The 14,293-nt window shown below is 43.1% G+C and overlaps 1 protein-coding gene across 5 annotated transcripts in view; it reads right to left on the bottom strand.

Moving 5' to 3' along the window:
• Positions 1-14,293, bottom strand: part of SEPTIN11 (septin 11) — a 105,126-nt gene that overhangs the window by 20,931 nt on the left and 69,902 nt on the right. For all 5 annotated transcript variants that reach the window (XM_045532865.1, XM_045532867.1, XM_045532869.1 and 2 more), the window contains exons 3-5: positions 11,513-11,708; positions 4,870-5,056; positions 1,660-1,821 (exon numbers count right to left, since the gene is read on the bottom strand). In XM_045532865.1, the coding sequence (XP_045388821.1) occupies positions 1,660-1,821; positions 4,870-5,056; positions 11,513-11,708 (545 nt within the window). The remainder of the gene's footprint in view (positions 1-1,659; positions 1,822-4,869; positions 5,057-11,512; positions 11,709-14,293) is intronic.

The following is a 14,293-nucleotide window of genomic DNA, read 5'->3' as shown; positions in this document are numbered from 1 at the left end:
ATACTGTATTGTTCTTTAATTTGTATTATTTTTTATTGTTTCCCCCCCCACCCCGAATATTTTTGACCCGTGGATAAGGAGGACCGGCCGTACACCGCTGTGCTCGGGTGGCAGTTGGTATAAAGGGTGAGGGTGTTGGCCTGACAGCCCAGCTGCCTGGGCTCGTATCCTGCATCCACTGCCAATAGCTGTGTGACCTCAGGTGTTATGGTGCAGGCTCCTCACACGTGAGGCGGAAATAATAATAGCACCTACCCACGGGACAGCTGCAAGGATTAAATGGAAAGCCCTGAACAGTGCCTGCTGCATAGTTAATGCTCCATAAATGTCAGAAGTATCAAGTGCTACTATTATTTCATAGCTCTGAATACTCATAACCAGAGGATTTTAGAGGTAAAAGAGCACTGACATACTATCCAGTTCAATCCTGCTTAAGAATTCTCTCTCCAGTGTCCTTCTAAGTGGGCTGAAACAGAATCTGTTGTCCACCAACCACTTGTGACGGGAACTCACTATTTCCCAAGAAATAAGGTGTTTCTTCTATCGCGATGGCTCTGAAAGTTAAACTTTCACTTAGTCATGTTGACATCACCATAGCTCACAGCAACCTCCAACTCCTGGGCTCAAGCAATCCTCCTGCTTCAGCCTCCCAGGTAGCTGGGACTACAGGTGTGCACCACCACACCTGGCTAATTTTTCCATTTTTTGTGGAGATGGGGTCTTGCTATATGTTGCTCAGGCTGGTCTTAAACTCCTGGGCTCAAGCGATCCTCCCGCTTTAGCTTCCCAAAGTGCTAGGATTACAGGCGTGAGCCACCACGCCCAGCCTTAGTTTGGGTTCTTTTGTATAAGTCTGGTCAGTCTCCCTCGTGGCAAGCTCCCTTTCACACCCGTTCATACCTATTTCCCAGGGAGAGTCTGTGCTCCAGCTTCTTCCAAAGATTCCAGACCTTTAACTACCTTGAATTCCAGCAACCATCATTGGGTATCTGCTACTTGCAAAGAATGCTGCTTTTATGGAAGTTGTGCATTCCCCAAAGAAAAGGCTGCATGCAGTTATTGTGGCTCCCAGCTGAGCCACGCTGTGAGACACACAAAGGAGCAGCACAAAGACTCAGGCGTCGGCGGGCAGGATGGAGGCTCACCAGGAGGGATTGCATCAGGAGCACACACAGAACCACTGCAGCTTTATCATTTATCTCTTGACAGTTCCTCTCTGTGATGTGGAAATTGTACCATCAACTGCCAGTTTACCTAACGATTCAGGGAGGAGAGGGAAAATAGGAGGGAAGGGCAGGAGCCAATCACCCAAGCAAAATTGAGACAGGCAGACAGGTTTCTGCCAACACTGGCAGAAATGAGCAGAAATCTGTTTCCTTTGAGCTGCTTTGTGTCAAATGGTGCTGGGCTGGCATTTCCTCCCCACAAGATTTGCCATAGAAATCAGAACAGTTAGAGTAGGAAGGGAAATTTGAGATCATCTTTTCAAACTCTCCCATTTACAGATGGAGAAACTGAGGAGCAGGCTGGGTAAATGACTCGTAGTGGGCAAACTGAGGACATCAGGTTCCTAGTCCAGTGTTCTGGCCATTCTACAATGCTGCTACTGAGAAACACTTCCAGGAAAATCACTTGCTCCCATTTTACACGAGGACTTACGCTCATTGTTGCATTAATCTCCGCCACAGTTTCTTCATCGGTGGGAAACTGATATATCTGGACCCCATTGCTGACTAGTTCACTCATGATCTTACTCTTGAATTTGTGCAATTCATTCTTGGCGATGGTGTCAGCTTTTGCAATTATTGGAATGATGTTCACCTGTAAAACAGACATGTCCATTTTTAAACAATTCCAACATAAGAAAAAATCATTACACAAGTGAATAAAACATAGAAAACAAATAAAAATTGCAAAACCTCACTGTAAAAAAACAGAGATGTTATGGAAAATCAGACTTTCTACTTAGATGCGAAATTAAGAAGACAAGGGATAATCTTTTAGTTCCATCGTCGAACACTTTTACTTCCTCCCATCCTGCCCTGAAAGCATACTTGTAATTTCCTCTCCTGTGCTCTCTGATTCTTCACAGAGTAAGAGGAAGTGTTATTATTCTATGGCAAATAGTGATAACCAAGGAGCCTGTTCTTTGAATAACCAACCATGCCTTTTAGGCCCCTCCCAGCTGCTGAGTTTTGCAAACCCCAATAGCATCATAAAGACGTTTTTATTAGTTAGAGCAGTGGGATATTCAGCTCTATGCAATGCAATATCCTTCCTTTCTTTCGATGACCTGAAAATTGCTGGAAGGGGAGAACCTAAGTATTAACCTCAACAAAAATGGTTTCACCTACCTTTAGATTTTTCAAAATCACACAAACTAATTCTTTTGAAAACTGGCTTCTCGATCAAATTACTCCTTGATGCCAGAATGAGACCCAGGGCCAAAAGTAAGGCTCACTTTCAGAGCATCAGTTACAAAGAACCGGGGAGAACTCAGAAAGAGAGCCAAGGATACCCTAGAGTGCAAGCTCCAAACCCCCAAGTGGGACAGTCTTTTCCCAACTGCCCACAGCCCCCACAGTACACATTTTAAAAATCCATGTTTTATGATTAAATTTCTTCCACTCCCTAGTAGGAACAGAGGTTTCAATAAGCTGTTACTGACATCTGATATCTAGGACTAAAGAGAATGGAGCCTAAGGACTTGGTGAGAAAGCCGTCCTGGCTGGGAAACAGAGGTTTTTCAGGTCAAGCCTGCATTCCTTTCCTTCTCCTTTTGTCCAGAGGGCCAAATCAGAACCCCCTGATAAACCAGAATGAGATGATATACTGAAAGACCTATTTTTCAACCTATTCCTCACCCCAAGCTCATCACGCTAGGGCTTCCTCCAGCAAATTGCAGATTCAGAAAAACATCTTTGGTGGTGGGGGAAATGTTTGGATCAGGACCAAGGAACAAGCAACTTCTCTCTCGTTCTTACTGGCTATCTTTTGTACACATTTAGTACTCACTTGATGTCAACAGAGACAAAATGGCAGAGGTTCATATTTTCTTGGTCAAATTGATCAGAGTAGACAAAGAAACCAGGCCATTTAGTTTTAAATCTCTTTGTCCTCATTGGCAGGAGATTGAAGTCTTCTCTGAAATGATCATGTACCTGCTCGACCCCTTCTTTACTTGTATAAATAAAACTTTAAGGATACCATTTTCAGATGCTACCTAGCTCTCCAACTCTGCGACAATACCGGTTCTTTGAAAGTTTCACCTGCCTTCTATTACAGTGGTTTTGTTTGTTTTTATTAGCTGTGTTTGTTTTCCATTTTGTTTTTCCTTTCTAAATCAGCTCTACTAAACATAGTCCTGTCTTTGGCTATCACCCTGGCTGGAGGAAGCCACTTCACTCCAGTTCCTTCAGAGGGTATGTGGAGAACAGGGGACTCCTGAGAACAGGGGGACCTGCCCCTGCTGCCAGGGACACGACAGCCCTCACTGCCCATTATCCCTCCACGGTCACCGCTCACCACCCAGGTCCCAGGGGCTGCAGTGCTGTGGGATTCAATGGGATGAAGAAGGGTTTCTATTTATTCTCCTGAGAGTGCTGTAGCTGCAATGGTCCTGGAGGCCATTAGAATATTTTTCTGTAACCTACTGTGTCTGTGCTGGAAGCCCCAGGAGCCTGACTTGGCTTCAGCCTCTCCAGCCCTTTGTGGACCAGTTGGTTCAGACAGAGGCCTTGGGGACAGGCTGATCTCCAGGGCAGTGTCTCACTATTTTGTCCCTCTGGAGAGGAAGGGTCTTTTAAACAATGTTGTTTGGACCCCCAAAAAAGACACCCAATGAAGCTCTCCAAAGGGCTTTATCATCTAAGGGAAAATACCATCCATGGTTTAGTTTTTTGTTTGTTCTTGTTGCCATTTGCTTCATCTTTATTTCAGAAGTTATTGTCTTCTATATATTTCAAATACACATCACATTAATTATAAAGTAGAGCATGAAATTTTATCCAGTGTTTCGGTCCCTTCCTTCACATGTTGTGAAAAAGAAAGGTTACAAACGTGGCAAGCACAGGGATCAAACTGAAACGAAGACTTGCCTTCTTCTGAACACATGTGTGCAGTTCATTTTTAAAATCTAAGAAGCAGCTGGGCATGGTGGCTCATGCCTGTAATCCTAGCACTCTGGGAGGCCGAGGCGGCAGGATTGCTTGAGCTCAGGAGTTCCAGATCAGCCTGAGCAAAAGCGAGACCCCATCTCTACTAAAAATAGAAACAAATTAGCTGGACAACTAAAAATAGAAGAAATTAGCCGGGTGTGGTTGCACATGCCTGTAATTCCAGCTACTCGGGAGGCTGAGGCAGGAGGATCGCTTGAGCTCAGGAGTTTGAGGTTGCTGTGAGCTAGGCTGATGCCACAGCACTCTAGCCTAGGTGACAGAATGAGACTCTGTCTCAAAAAAAGAAAAAAAAAAAAAAAATCTAAGAAGCTGGACCGTCCTTACCACATAGACAAAAAATTAAGACTTTTATTCCATTCTAAACTTTTTGAATGAAAGCCAAATGTTTAGAAACCTTTTACAGAGATTTAGAGAACGTTTTCTAAGAAAATAAATAAACCTTGAATTTATGTTTCAATTTCCTATTTAAGAACTAAAAATAGTGCGTAGCAAGCTACATGGTTTTGTTTGCTAGTTTTGTTTTGGTTTTGCCTAACAGACAAGAGGTTTTGGAGCTTTTTTCTCACACTGCCAAACCCCGTGGTTCTGTAATACAGAAAAAACAGAGACACTAAAAGCAGAGAACAAATGAGGCCTCAGGATACAGGTGATGTAATGGGAGAGCAAGTGTGACCAGAGTGGCAGCAAGTACCTTACTGTCCAGCTTCTTCATGGTGACCAGGTCCAGGGACTTCAGGGAATGCCCGGTCGGGGCGATAAAGTACAGGCAGGCATGGATCCTTGTGTCATGGTAGTTGAAGAGAGAACGTTTAATCTTCAATTCCTCTTGCAGGTAGGCCTCAAACTGGGCATCGATATATTCCACTATGGGCTTATAGCTAGAATGTAGAAACACATTTTCAAATTAGCATCTTTCTAGTCCCAAACCTCTTTCGAGGCTCATTGTAGACAGTCCTCCACTAAATGTCATCAGTGGCTCCCTTTTTCCCAGGGGCTAACGCCCAAGTTCCTGACCTTGCTGCCCAGGGCCTTCCATCACCTGGGCCCTGAGCAACTCTCAGGCTCATCCCTTCCTGCTCCTCCCTGGCTCACTCCTCCTGTCCCAGCAGCCCACAACCACGAACAGTGGGCCCCATATGTCAAGCCCTCGTTTGCCTCTGGGTCCTTGCTCCTGCTGGCCCCCTGCTGCGAACTGTCTTCTACGCACTGTTCTCCTGGCTAACGTCCATCCTACAAAACAGAGATTATCAATATGAGGAGTGTGCTGCCACTTCCCATGGGAGATACTACTAAGAGACTGTGGCATTCTTTCCTGCTGGGCCAAAACTGAGCCTCAAAATCCATCTCAAGAAAGTGATTTTGACAGCCTTTCCCAACAGAATGGCATTGGTGCACAAAATGAATCTGGTTTGTGGTTTCAGGCTATGGCATCGCCACCTACTAGGAGCTATTCCCTGGCCTTTTGCCCCATCCTCCGGAGAGGAGGGGCTGTCTGTGCTCCTGTGAGCCCTGGCACACGCCATAACTTCATCTAGAAACTGAAGCGCCTGGACTATTACGATTTTCAAGATACCTTCCAACTTGAAAATTTTATGACTTGAAGGTAAACTCCATAACCCTCTCTTCTCCTCACCAAATTATTCAAACCTTTTTTAGATAATTATGTGTGAGTCTATAAACACAATCACTAATAATATGTGGGGAATATGTATTCCATAAACCACATGTTCTCCAGGGAGTAAGGGGTGTGTTAGGTCACTGTGGGAAACCCATTAACTCTTCCTGGTCTCCAAAGGGATGACTCAGGAGAAGTTTATTTTAGCAGCAAAGAGACTGTCTATTAGGAATACAAACAGTTAATTCTTCCCAAGCTTACTATCTTTCTGAGGAATGACTTAAGTTTTAAGAAAAAAACTTTTCAACATCCAAATCCCAGACTCATAAATTAAACTGAAATCCATGAAAGGGAACCACAAATCTTTTATAAGAAGGATGACAGCAGATATCCTAAGAGAAAAAACAAACAAAAAACCCCCCAAAATAAATGACCAACCCCTCCCCCAAGTTTATGACCAAAAATGAAAACAATTACAAAAAGCTTTTTGATGACATTTTTCTTTGGTGATTTTATCACAATCCATTGGTTCAATTTGAGTAAGCAAAATCTTGAGTGGTTTAAAACAAAAAGGTAGAATATACCTCAATAGTAAAGTTCCAAATCACGACAGGCAAAATTCCAATGAAAAGCATGAGCGAGTGGTAAGATTCTTGTACATTTTCCAGTTTTAAAATATAGGCATATGTTACATAAAAACAATAATAATAATTATTATTATTATGAGATAGTTACAGAAGACAGTGGTTACATACACAGATTCAAGCCCAGGCTGCTGAGACCATAATACAGCTGCACAACTTACTAGCTGTGTGGCCTCGAGCCAGTCACTAAACCTCTCTGTGCCTCAATTTCCTGGTAACTAAATCAGGAACAAAAACAGTACCTCCAAAAGAGAACTACTATGACAAATAAATAAATGGGCCTAAATATATGTAAATAACTGGCACATAAAAGTAAGATAACTATTTCATAACATAATAAAAAACAAATACTATAAATATAAGAAAAGCAAGCCTGACTTTTTAAGAATACCAAAAAAAAAAAAAAAAAGAAGGAGAGGAGGAAATTTACACTCACGCGATTCCCTGCTGGTGGCTGTCCTGCTACAGAGCGTGTGCCCTGTAGGAAGTGGACCAGGCCACTCCAACGCACTACACCCAGGCCCTTTCAGTCGAGGCTGATCCTTCAGCCTCCTGACGCTGAGGCAGTGCTTAGGGATTAGGGTCCTTCCCTAGCACCCTCTTTGCCCCAGGGAGAGGAAAAGCACCTCACAGCAATTGTTCCTTCCTGCCTCCCCAGTTTCTGATTTTTTTAGCTCTCAGGACCTCCTCCTCTTGATAGTAGCCCAACTATGCTTCTGCTTTCTATTAGTTCCCCTTCTTGCCTCTGGTTTTGATTCTGATCCTCCAAGGATTACGGAGGCATAACCTCTCTCTCTCTGCAGTGAGGAGCACTTTCTGTGCTGGATTCAAGACATCTTTTGTTCTCCTCTTACTTCTCAGGCCTCCTTCCGCCTGTGTTCCAGAGTCCTGGCCGATCGTTCAGTCTCCCTTCTTTTCACTGTGTGTGTGTGTGTGTGTGTGTGTGTGGTCTCCCTGGAAAATCACATTTATTCCTACTATCTGATGACCTCACAAATCTCTACCTCCAGCCAGATCTTGCCCCAGAGTTTCAGACTCATCCACCCAACTGCTTATAAGATAGTTCCAACTGCTGTTCTAACTAAATGTGTCCCAAACTCTTCATCCTGCCCCCAAACCCACACTTGCCCTGCATTCCTTGGTGAACAGCGCCACGGTCCACACCACTGGCCAAGTCAGAAACCTGGGATTCAACCTGGAGCCCCCTTCTCTCTTACCTGGAGAACAATGTACCGAAACCACTGTTCCCTGTGTCAAAGATTAATTATGCTGATGAAACACTTTGTTGTTGTTATTCTTCTTTTTTTATTTTTTAGAGAACAACTCCAAATCATCTTTTATTTATATAAAAAACGGGCACATTTAACAAAAGATACAAGGAGAAAAGAGTTGCTATGGTCCAGGAGACAAGGCAGGGAGCTTCCCAGCCCTGCTGGGGGAGGGGTTGGTGGTGGGGGCCAGGCAAAGGAGAAAGCCCCAGTTGGACTGACACTGTCAGCAGGTCAAGGGTGGGACCTGCAGCGACCTTACTGCTAACTCTCTCTTAGTGCTGCTGACTGGAGTGAGAGCCACCCCCTGGTTCCTGGAGGGCACCCACCAAGGGACACAGGACAGAAACAGTTTCTCCTGGGTAAGAATCAGGCCAGCCAAGTGGTCTTGTACTCTCACCACGATCCTTTAAACAAATTCTCTGCCCCTGCCTCCAAACCCCTCCCACTCTGGTTATCTACATTTGCAGTCAGAAAGAGAAGGATGCTGAATCCAACTCTGCCGTTTGCTAGGTTCCATTCCTACAGAAAAGACACCCGTTTATTTTCTGTTTGGCCAATTCAAACTTCTCTGGCTTGTGGGTATATCAAGCAGAGGAAAGAGGGCAAATCAAATCTAGTCCTTACAACATTTTTACATAATTTCCTTTTAAGGCATGGGAATATTCCTTGTTACGTACCAGTGACTTCTTTTATACACCTCTAGTCATTAAAAAAACACAATAAAATGACAGGCTGACCCTAAAACTGATGGCAAAAGGTATTTTATGTAATGTTTTCTATCCAGCCAAGTTGCCCACTGACCATTCTTGCAAAATGGCCAGTGCCATCATTTAGGGACTGACTCCATTTATAAGTAACCAAACACTGTACGTTTTTCTCTTATCTAGCTGTTAGCCAGAGACAATTTTCTTTCTCTCAACTACCTCCCCCCAAAAGTGTGATAAAAACTTAGAATGTAAAGGCCAAACAGCCCACATCTCCCTAGTATTTTGTAACTCTGATAAAGATTTGATGAGTTTGAGGATTCTCTCTCAATGGATTTCAATTATCCACAGTTTCGAGGCCGATTATCATTACAGTTGGTGATACGCCATGTGCCGCCCACCTCCCATCTCCCAAATGTGGGGCAAATGAATTATTCTCTTTCCAGCTGGACAAGCAAACTTGGTTTTCCTTCTCCAGACCCCTTTCCTTCTTCACTGAAGAGTACAGGCAGGCAGAACAAGGAAGCCCTTAAACACCAAAGAGTTAAACGTGCTATTAAACACAACAGGAAACCTTACCAGATCTCTCTTCCTGCCCCCTTCTAGCCAGCCTGGTCCGAGGCTGATAATAATGCAGGAATGCTGACATGTCCAAGGCCTACATAAACAAACTGGGACATTCTTGAAGTCTCGCATCTATGGCAGAAAAGCTTGCCTAATCCCCAAAGTAAGCAAAAATAATCATGGGTTTAGAGAAACAGGCCTCCCTTCCCATATGGTTACATACTGATGCAAAAATGCACATCCCACTTCCAGTTTTTTGATGGAAGCAGAGCCTGTCCAAATAACTATTTTTAAACAAGTCATTTGGGTTTACAGTCAACAATGCCGTCCGAAGTACAGGGCAATGTAGAGTTTCAAGTACCACTTAAAAAGGTTATGCAATAGCTGTCAAGAAATTTCAGAGGAAAAAAATATTTGGTATCTAGGTTAGGTTAATATCACACTTCCTCTCTTCTAAATCTCCTTGGAAACTATTATTTGACCCAAATGAGTCAGATAATTTCTTAAAGAGGGCTCCAGCTGCAAATATGAGGATGTGCACTGCACTAGCAACTTGCCACTCAGTGCTAGGGAGCGCAAACCCCCCAGCTTGAGGGAAAGCCCCAGTTGAGGGGCGAGGCGATGACTGAGCAGGAAGACCACTGTGGAATCTCAGCAGCGAGACGCTGGACAGTCTGCGTGCCCGTGGGAGGGAGCCCGGGAGAGTATGGTTGCAGTCCTCTAATCCAGGGATTCACAAGCAAGACATCTCCCGAACCCAGGGAGAAACCCACATGGGGCAGGGAGACAGAGAATAGACCTCGCTCCGAGTGTGTTCTGTGACCGTGCAATGGCCCTGGCTCTCTCCCCAGCCCCCATGATGTACCTGTTCCTTTTCTTGGCACCAGGGTTTTCTCTTCCTTTATTGCACTTGGGATTACAAACAGCCTTCAGGCAGTAACTTGAGGTCGTAAATTAAGAGCAGCTGCTCAGCTGCAGAGTGAGAGCTGAGCTTGTCCCCTGCCCTAACACAATGTACAGATAGCCCATTTTGACCAGAAGCAAAATAAAAATCTTTCTCACTACATCTAACAATTGCTCCTGTGATCACAGGACAATGTCTGCTAAAGAGCATTTAAAGTGCTCTATAGACAAAATAAAGAGCTCAGTGCTCAGCTCAAGAATGAATGAAATATTTCTCTGTCATTAGTATGGTGCTCACATCTACATCAGGAAGAGTTAAAATACCTCCAGGCAATATACATTTCTAGATAAAAATAGTCAAGTTCCTCTTTTAAAAACACATGTGTATAATATATACAGTTTTGAGGCAAATGAAAGAAACAAAATCCTGGTACTAATGCAGTCTCTTAGTCCTAAGCAAACATAACCTAACTTACTGATTTGTGTTTACATCTTCACATTGTTTGTGCTACAGGGCTGGACGCTTATGCCTATAATGCTGTCACTGCTCAAAAATGTCTCTGGAAGCCTCATTCTAGAATCATCTTTGGACCTGGGACAGTTTGGTTGATGATTGAGTTTTTAGAGACAGAGTCTTGCTCACCCAGGCTGAAGTGCAGTGGCAGGATCTTAGCTCACTGTAACCTCAAACTCCCAGGCTCAAGCGATCCTCCTGCCTCACCCTCCTGAGAAGCTAGGACTGCAGCCACATGCCACCATGCCAGGCTAATTTTTTCTTTTTTTTGTAGAGCTAGGGTCTCACTATGTTGCTCAGGCTGTTTTCCAATTCCTGGCCTCAAGTGATCCTCCAGACTTGGCCTCCCAACATGCTGGGATTACAGGTGTGAGCCACTGTGCCCAGCCACAACAGTTTAACTTTCTCAAATTTCTTTTGAGATTGAACATAATATTTAAAATAGGCATAAGACATTTGAAATTGAGATAGATGAATAGGAGGGTGATCTTGAGAAGGAATGTGAACAAAATCTTGGGACTGAGATTAACATGAGTTGTACACCAGTAAGTTTTCAGGATTAACGGCTTCCCTCAAATAATGGCAAATAGTAACTCACAGGGAAGAACCAAATGTACTTGGCTTTGTGAATGAGGTATGTTATAAGCACTCATTATACTGCTTTATAATTATATCTTCTCTTGTAAAGAAATAATTAGTTATCTGGGGCAGATTTGGTGGAAGTTCTAGAGATCTACCTCCAGCATCATGGGTACCAAGCAATAAAAGTGACCAATGGCAAGGGTTTCTGCTAAAACCGTTCTGTGGGGTGGCTGGGTATTTCTCTAGCTTGCTTTTCCTGGTAGGAAAGGCCCAAAACCTGGTTCCACGACCTTAATGGAAAAATGCCATACACTACCTTATTCCCTCCAACAAATCCCTTTCTGCTCATACTAGCTGAGATCAATCTTGTTGTCTTGATTCTGACCTCAAGGAAAATTTCTCAGAGGATAAGAATGTCATGTCTCTTAGGAGACAGAAGATCAAGCCCCACACCAAAAATATTGAGCCTTTGAACACTTGGGATGGATCCTGCTATTTCCTTATCCATTTAGACCCCCGCAAAATCCCAAGATGTACCTGTCATCTTTATTTATCTGGTCTCCAAATCCCACGGTGTCAACGATGGTTAACTTCAGGCGTACATTGCTTTCCTGAAGCTCATAACTTCTGGCTTTTAACCGGACACCTGGTTCATTGTGAGTAGCTGGGTCACTTTCAAATTTGGTGTTAAACAAAGTGTCCATTAACGTGGATTTGCCAATGCCTGTTTCACCTACATAAGCACAAATGAAAAATCAGAGAATGTGTCAGTTTCTCAGACATCAATTCACATCATCAGTAATTTTCTCATTAATCCTGTCTGTAAAGTTAAAAAGTATCATCACAAATCCCACTATGAAGAGGTAATTAATTCTTTCTATGCATGATCCGTGGAATACAACCCTAGAAATGCCTCAATAAACTTCAGAAACTATTTAGCAGAAAACATCTTGAATTTACAGATCAAGATCTTATTCTTTACCTCCAGATAGAAAAATAGTGCTTGTAAGTTTGTGGTCAGTTTGTGTATTACAAGGATATGAACTGTATCTTTTTGTCCTAAATGTAAAACTGTATTACTTAAGGGTCAAAAAGAAAACTATTGCTGAATTTCTGTTACTTGTGGTGGTGGCGGTGGTGGGGAGACTGATTCCATTCATGTTACTATGTTGCCAAAAAGAATTACATTTTTCAAAACACCACTCTTGATGACAAGCTAATGATACTGAGTGGTTACTTTGTGCCAGGCCCTGTGGTAAGAGCTTCCAGCACATTATGGCAATTAAACCCTACCACTATCTCCATGAAATAGGTACTATTGTTTCCTTCATGTTACAGATGGGGCACTAAAGCTTAAATAAGGTTTATAAGTAACCGGCCTAAAGTCATATTGCCAAGTGGCAGAGCCAGGGTTCTAACTCAAGTTGGTATGGTCTAATACAGCATCCTGACTTTACTATTGCACAAAAAACTGACTGCCTAATATTTTCCAGTTATGGTTATAATTCTGAGTTAATCCCTGTGTATTATCTTTATTTTTCTTTCCCTATTTAAAACTGGAGTCAAGATGGCAAACATTAGTTGTAACAATGAACAGAGATAATGAAACTAAATGGTATTAAGTGACCTGAAACAATGGCCCTATTGATTTACACTGATAATTCAAGTCAATAAATGTTTATTGAGGCCCTCATATGCGCAAAGCAGTGTGGCAGGTACCTGGAACCATTATACCAATCAAAGGTTGAAACCCAAATGTGGAGCCATGAACAACTTTAGCTCAACCCTCAAAATAACACCACATGAAATTCTTTCTAGATTCTAATTCTTTTTTTTTTTTTTTTTTTTTTTTTTTGAGACGGAGTCTCACTTTGTTACCCGGGCTAGAGTGCGTGCCGTGGCGTCAGCCTGGCTCACAGCAACCTCAAACTCCTGGGCTTAAGGGATCCTCCTGCCTCAGCCTCCCGAGTAGCTGGGATTACAGGCATGCGCCACCATGCCCAGCTAATTTTTTCTATATATATTTTTAGTTGTCCAGATAATTTTTATTTCTATTTTTAGTAGAGACAGGGTCTCGCTCAGGCTGGTCTCGAACTCCTGACCTTGAGCGATCCACCCACCTCGGCCTCCCAGAGTGCTAGGATTACAGGCGTGAGCCATCGCGCCCGGCCTAGATTCTAATTCTTATGTTGAGTCAAAGACAGCTAGTGGGCGATGAGAAAGAGCTCAGCCTTGTTGCTGGCGGTGGTGGTTGAGCATGTGATGGTGGAGACAGGGAGGTAAAAATCAAGAAACATTAGCCCTAGGGATGCCTTCTTTTAAAAAAAGAATCTGCAAAATTTCTTAATTAGATTTCCAGCTCAATGTAAACATGCCAACATAGAGCAGCCCTTTCGACAACTAATCCCGATAATGTTCCCAGGAATATCCTCTCTTCTGAAGGGTTGCTATATGACTTTAAAGAAGGTGACATTCTACGGAAAAAGGAAAAGCTCTGGGATTTGTAGCCTAGGGCAACTCTCCCATTGTAATGACAAAATTCAGGTACTAATTGTAAGTTCTGTACTGTGTACTCATTGCTCTCAAATACGATGCAACAGTGAATGAAGTAGGATGGAGTCTTTCTGGATTTGAGCTTTGTCTGATTAGAAAAGCCTTCTGTGGTTTGACATTAACTACAACGATTCATTTATAGGCTAAAAGTTTTGTTCGAGTACATTTGCCTTATTCTTTAACCTTTCCCACTGTGTCCCTGATACATCTAAGATCATAGAATTTCCTCTCTTTAATCAGCCTTCATTCAGCCAGTACTTTTCCACGACCTACTACATACCAAGCTTTGTGCCAAGTTCTGGGAATACAACAATGAACTAGCCTGATACAATGTTCTCCCATATCTTAGAATCTGGTCTAGAACATGACTGAGTACCAATAAGACTCTTATTTATTATTACAGAAATAATATTCTATGTGTCTGCCATACCACTTTCTCCTTATAAGCAAGACCACACTTTACACCTGTGATCTTGCTAGTTGACCACAGATAACTGGAGCAGGGCTAGGTCCCTGACCTGAAGGCAACCATGGCAGCCTGATCATTTTGCTCTTAGATGGTGCTCCACACTGGAGGGTGACCTGCCTACCCAATTGGTAATTCTCTCTTTGAGAGTCTGAATGAGACACATATTATATAATCTGCATGCAATGAGATGGTATGACAAAGAACAGACATACAGAGAGGAGTAAACAAGCAGAAGCCATGAGGCAGCAATGCTGGAAGGAAACCACACTGTGGACAGACCATTAGCTGGGAATACA

Source organism: Lemur catta, chromosome 19 (genome assembly GCF_020740605.2).
Source record: "Lemur catta isolate mLemCat1 chromosome 19, mLemCat1.pri, whole genome shotgun sequence".
In the NCBI taxonomy this organism is placed as follows: Eukaryota; Metazoa; Chordata; class Mammalia; order Primates; family Lemuridae; genus Lemur; species Lemur catta.
The sequence above is the reverse complement of the archived record's forward strand: the minus strand, read 5'-3'. Positions and strand labels throughout refer to the sequence as shown.